Consider the following 5560-nt stretch of genomic DNA (forward strand, 5'->3'; position numbering starts at 1 on the left):
GGGGGGACCAGCCGCGCTGCTGCGAGCGCTGGAACTCGGCTACTGCCTCGCCGGGAGGGGGGCGTGCCTGCGTTCGTCATTCCCCTCCAGCGCTTCGCAGCGGCGGTCCAAACTCCTGAAGTCTCCTCACACCGTGCCGCACGTTTCAAAACACGAGAGGGAAAAACCAAACCAAAACCGAGCGGCCAAAGCCAAGCAGTTGTGGAAATTTACAGGCACAGATGGCAAAAGAGGCGAGAGGCGCAGTGCCGTGGTTCAGCGAGCGCCAAGGAGCCAGGGGACCGCGGTGCCGCCCCCAGCAGCCGCCGCCTGCCTGAGGCGGGGCGCGGGGACCCTCACCCATGGAAATGGAAACCTGACCTGTTGCTTGCGCGCTGCTCTTAAACTGAATTCCGGTTTAAAAGGTTTTGGTTAAATTTGCAAGTTACACTTCAGCCAGTACTGAACCTTGACTGGCTTCCTTCCAGTTCTGACCTGCTGGGGAGGCAGATGAGTACGTTTCAAACGAAGCTGGATGTTCACATGGAGAAATAAGATGCCTTGCTAAAACACATGATATTGCAAAGAAAATGGACCTGAATCATCACTACACAGCTGAATTTGCAGCCCAAACGAATTTAGCAAGCCAGAAATAATGAAAATTTGTATCACTATACAAGAAGGGAGGAATATTGGAGAGGAAGAGAAGGTTATGTGAGACCTTATCATAGCAACCTTCCAGTATCTGACAGGGAAGAGGGAAGCGGGAGAGGGATTCTTCATCAGGAACTGTAGTGACAGGACAATAAGTAATGGGTACAAACTGAAAGAGGGGAAATTTAAGTTACATAACAGGAAGAAATTTTTCTTTGAGGGTGGTTACACACTAGAATAGCACCTAACCCCTGTTTGCCCAGTGAGGTTGTGGTTTCCCAACACTGGTACTCATTGGACAAGGCCTTGAGAAAGCTGGAAGATGTCTAGTGGGAATTGTCCCTGCCCATGGCAAGGTGGGTTGGGACTAGATGATCTTTAATATCCATTCCAACCACTTAAAAATCTATAATTATATGATTCTGAGTTCTGTAGCTTATTTTTGAAACAGCATACAACACTAGAAGCTCCATTTAAGAATGAATGTTGCGAATTTAGAACAAGGGAAAGAATGAAGAGTAGAAAAAAATGCTTGCATGAGAAATGATTAAATAAAAATAGGTTGAGAAGGTAGGCACACTAATGTGCCATGCTAAGTGTGTCAGGGCAAAAAAAAAACCAGATAAGTTTGGAATGATTACACACGATCTAGTAACAGAAAAGCGTGAAGGCATCTTCTTACAGATGAGAAGGTGGTCACAAGAAAATTTCTGGTCTCTGTTTGCCATTTTTTTAAATAAAAAAACAACTCACAGTGATTACGGAATCTGCTGACTTGAAAGGCTTTGGAGTCAAGAATTTGATGAGATACAAGGCTGCTGTGAACAAAAATAATTCCATATCTCCCATTATGGTGTACCTATAAATTTCTCTGAAGTATCTAGCTGTAGTCAGTGACAGGACAGTGAACTCAGATCTGGCCAGTAATGTGCGTTCCTTTTCCCTAAGCTTGATACTGGTGTAAAAACAACTTTATCAGATATTACATAATAGGATTTATTTTTCAGACCTCAGACTCTCTTCCTGTGAGTACACATGCTTGACTCTGTTAGCATGAATAGTTTCACAGGATCAAGCAGGACCACCCAAGGGAATATAACATAAGCACATATGTAAGTAACTATTTGTTTAACTTGTACATACTAATAATTTTGCATTACCATTTTAATGCAAAAGCAGAGGCAAAGAACTTCTGCATTCAGGTTTTCTTTAGGAGAGAGTGTGCATTCAACTTTACTTTCAGAGTTCCTTTCACTCACCTATATAAATGCTGAATGGTGAATTTATGGCAAATTTTCTTCTTTTCATTCTTTGCAACTATAAAATTCCCAAGCTTGACCTCATGCTATTCTTTCAAGAAAAAAATAGCTGTGATGCATATTTTACTTCCACATTCAAATGTATTTTACTTTTTTTTTCTTTTACAGTGGTGTATTTACAAACTTTTCTGTGCTTATTCATTCCAGTTAAATTTTTACAAGCAGCCTCACATCTCTGGTATTCTAGATAAAGGTTACAAGTTGGCATCCAGTATCATCCAGTAGAAAAGAAACATTCAATTCAGGAAAATAACTTACTGCATTAAAAAAACCCCACAATAATGCAAATGTGTGCATAAACACACCCCACCTAACACGCCCCAAAAGCAAAACTCCCAGCAAACAAACAAACCCACAACCAAAGAAGAAAGGCAACTTTGAAACAAAGTTGCCACTCAGAATATTCAAGTGACTGTTGTAGAAAGAGACATTTTGATATGGGCTTTTTCTCAAACAGCAAGGTGTAAGATATATAGAGTTGTGAACAGTGATCCACAAATATTTAGTGGCAAATGTAAACTTCAATGGATTTACCCACTGTCGCCAGGACCATTGTCAACTTACAAAGGAAAATACTTACTAGAGATACTGTTTTGCCTACTCTGGTAAAAAAGTAAATATAAGATATTATTATTTGTTTGAGTATGTCAAAGTATGAGCAGTAGAAGAAAAACATCTCAAAAAAATTAGGAATCATAGAAGTTTCTAAGTTCATTCTAACTTTGCTAATGACAGGGAGAGAGATGACTTTGATCATGGTAGAGCCAAAACAAGTGTGTACTTTTAACTCTTCATACAGTTTTAACATAAGAGTTCAAAATTGCATGCCTGTTCCTGCCTTGGTAAAAGACTGAGACTATGTGTAAGACCTGAGAGTTCTTGCAATAAATCGCTCTGTAAATACAATTTTATTGGTATTAATAATTGCAGCAATTTGACATCCATTTTTGAACGTTTTTAAGTACAATGCAAGATAAAAGGAAAATGGTGATAGCATATATTCTTAGGGATTTTAGAGCTGTGCTGGTTATCTAAGGTTATTATTCTGAAAATGTTTGAGACACACTTCCCTATATATTCAATTCTTGGTCAACTACTTTATGAAGGTGGGTTATGTACAGATTGTAGACAAGAAGAAATCGTTTTCATAGGAAATCCCATCCCCTCCATATTATAGCCACTTCAGCTAGAATTCATGCAAACATGTTTGCATTGTGGATAAGAAAAACTAATGGGAAAGAATCTCTGATGCAGGGGGGAAAGTCTGCTAAGAAATGTTGGGTGTTATTGTTGCAAGAGCAGAGGAAGATAAAAGAGACAGATGGAGAGGGAAACTTGGGAAAACATCTCTTTTCATGCTTTGCCTTTGTTCTGGCTGTCCTGCCTCTACAGACTCTGAACAAAGACCATTTCATTTTCTGCATACAGTTCTGTCTTTATCTATTTACCTTTATCTTTTCTGTTATAAAGATGAGTACAGCAAGACTGTCATCAATAAAGACCCAAGTCCAGGAGAGAACAGGCTTTGCATAAAAGTGTTACATGAAGAAGCTTTTAAAGGTAATGGAAGCCTTTAAACTGACTCCTTCATTCCTTCCTGTTGAAATGTAGGGCTGGAGAAAACTTCAGCAGATCCCTAGTCAAACCACTTACACAGAGGCCAGCTGAAGTAAACTCAAACATCCCTTATAGCTGTTCATCCAACTTCATCAAAAGTCTTGGTGAAAGAGAAAGGGGTGGGCTTTTTTTGGTAGCCTAGCAATTCTTTACCTGAAGAGTAAGAATATTCTTCTGAATATTCCCTAAGATTTATGCATAGTCAGTTACATTGATTTTCTTTTGTCCTTTGTTGGATTTGGAGAATCAAGTATTCATCAATATCTTTGGAAACCAACGTATGTGATCTGGAAAGTCATGACTGAGTGCTCTCACAAAACAAAGAAACATTGAAATCTGGAATAATATCCTCAGCAATAATATTTGGATGAAGAGATATATTTGAAATGTTCAACATTTTGCCCTTAGTTTTTTTTCTACTAGATAGACAAGCCTAACTAATTCAGTGTTTTGCCATAGATCATTTTACTCAGACCCTTATCAGGCTTCTCAATTCTCTATGCACTTCAGTCTGTTTGCATGTCAGACTTTCTGTGGTCAAGATTCTCAGAGGTCTCATCGAAACAAGCCAAAACTTCCCTTATTTACCAGAGACAACTTGAATCCTTTACCTGGTAATGCCTTCTCTTATTTCCAAGATTTCTATTCTTTCTCCCAGCAATCTTTTAAAAAAGAAACCCCCATGACATCACCACCAAAAAAGTAATCACCTGGAAAATCCAGATGAGACTTGAAATGTTTTCCTATCTGACAGTAAATCTTTTTTTTTTCATTACTAATAAGTTCTTTATCTGTCAGCATTACCAGTGGTAACTCTGCAACTCTGAAGGGAAGTTGTGGCACACTAAACTTTTGCTGTTTTACAAAGTGTCCCTCTTTGAAGGAACACAAACAAAGGCATGTTTTGGAGTATGCCACTAATAATAATGAAGACAGTTAAGAACAAAAAACCCTAAACATGGCATGCCAAAATACTATATTCAGATTTTCACAGTTTCCAGTATCTGTTCTGTCTTGCACAATAAGCACAGAGGGAAGAGGGGAAAACTCTAGTTTTACCTTTTCCCCACTTGCTGCTGCCTGCATTTGGACAATTCTTATGAAATTGGTTTCTTCCCCTGTTTCAGGGGGGAACTGCTTCAGGTTCACTGTGTGCTATTTGCCTGTGCAAGAGCTGCTGTGCAGTTCAATGTCCAAGTTTCCAAGCTTATGAATCCCAGCATTGCCTTAGGTTCTTTCCCACTTCTAGGAATCCCCTGATTTCAGATCCAAGATGAGACTACAGATTGACTAGCTAGGGACATTGTTACTTGCTGCATTCTATTTTCTAGGAAAGCAAGTAAGTCACTAACAATCAATGAACCCCTGAAAGGAAATATTACATATTCCATCTCCGGATGAACTCATCTTTATGAAGTGAGTGAGTGCTTCCTCACTTCCCTTTTACCAATCAGAATTCTGAAAGCCAAACAGAGGAAAGCAAAAAATCTACCCTAATTAAAAAAAGCCTCCAAAACCAACCAAAAACCAAACCAACAAAATCAAATAAATTTGTTTCTTCCAAGCCAGATTCAATTACAGTATGCCTTCTCAGCCATTCATCCTCATCTAGCAACCACCCCTTCCTTGCCCGCAGATTCTAAAATTGGTTTAGGAATTAAAGTTCCCAGAGACAAGCAAACCGAGGAGGTTCCTCACCGCCTGCGGCTGGAGGGCAGCTCCGGGAAGGGCACTCCCGGGGCAGAGATCTGGACGGGAGGGCGCCGTCCCTTGGGTGCCAGACCCTGCCAGCTTCACCCTCTTCCCACCGGGAGCAGGGCTGCTTTAGGGACCCGAGTCTTCAAAGCAAGGCAGAAACAAGGCTTTACTCACCTGTCAGCATCCAGTAGGAGGTAGCCATGCCTGGGCTCCTGCGAGCCGGGGGCCGGGAGCCCGGGCGGAGGGCAGCGGTGGCGGGAGCGGTCCTGCCGCCGGCGCGCCCGGCCGAGCTG

General features: G+C 40.9%; 1 protein-coding gene across 1 annotated transcript in view; it reads right to left on the minus strand.

The window, feature by feature from the left end:
• Positions 1-5547, minus strand: part of ITGA1 (integrin subunit alpha 1) — a 70216-nt gene extending 64669 nt beyond the window's left edge. Inside the window, exon 1 of the mRNA XM_005421997.2 lies at positions 5442-5547. Coding sequence (XP_005422054.1) covers positions 5442-5469 — 28 coding nt within the window. The 5' untranslated portion in view covers positions 5470-5547. The remainder of the gene's footprint in view (positions 1-5441) is intronic.
• Between the last annotated feature and the right edge of the window lie 13 nt (positions 5548-5560).

Source organism: Geospiza fortis, unplaced genomic scaffold, assembly GCF_000277835.1.
Source record: "Geospiza fortis unplaced genomic scaffold, GeoFor_1.0 scaffold443, whole genome shotgun sequence".
In the NCBI taxonomy this organism is placed as follows: Eukaryota; Metazoa; Chordata; class Aves; order Passeriformes; family Thraupidae; genus Geospiza; species Geospiza fortis.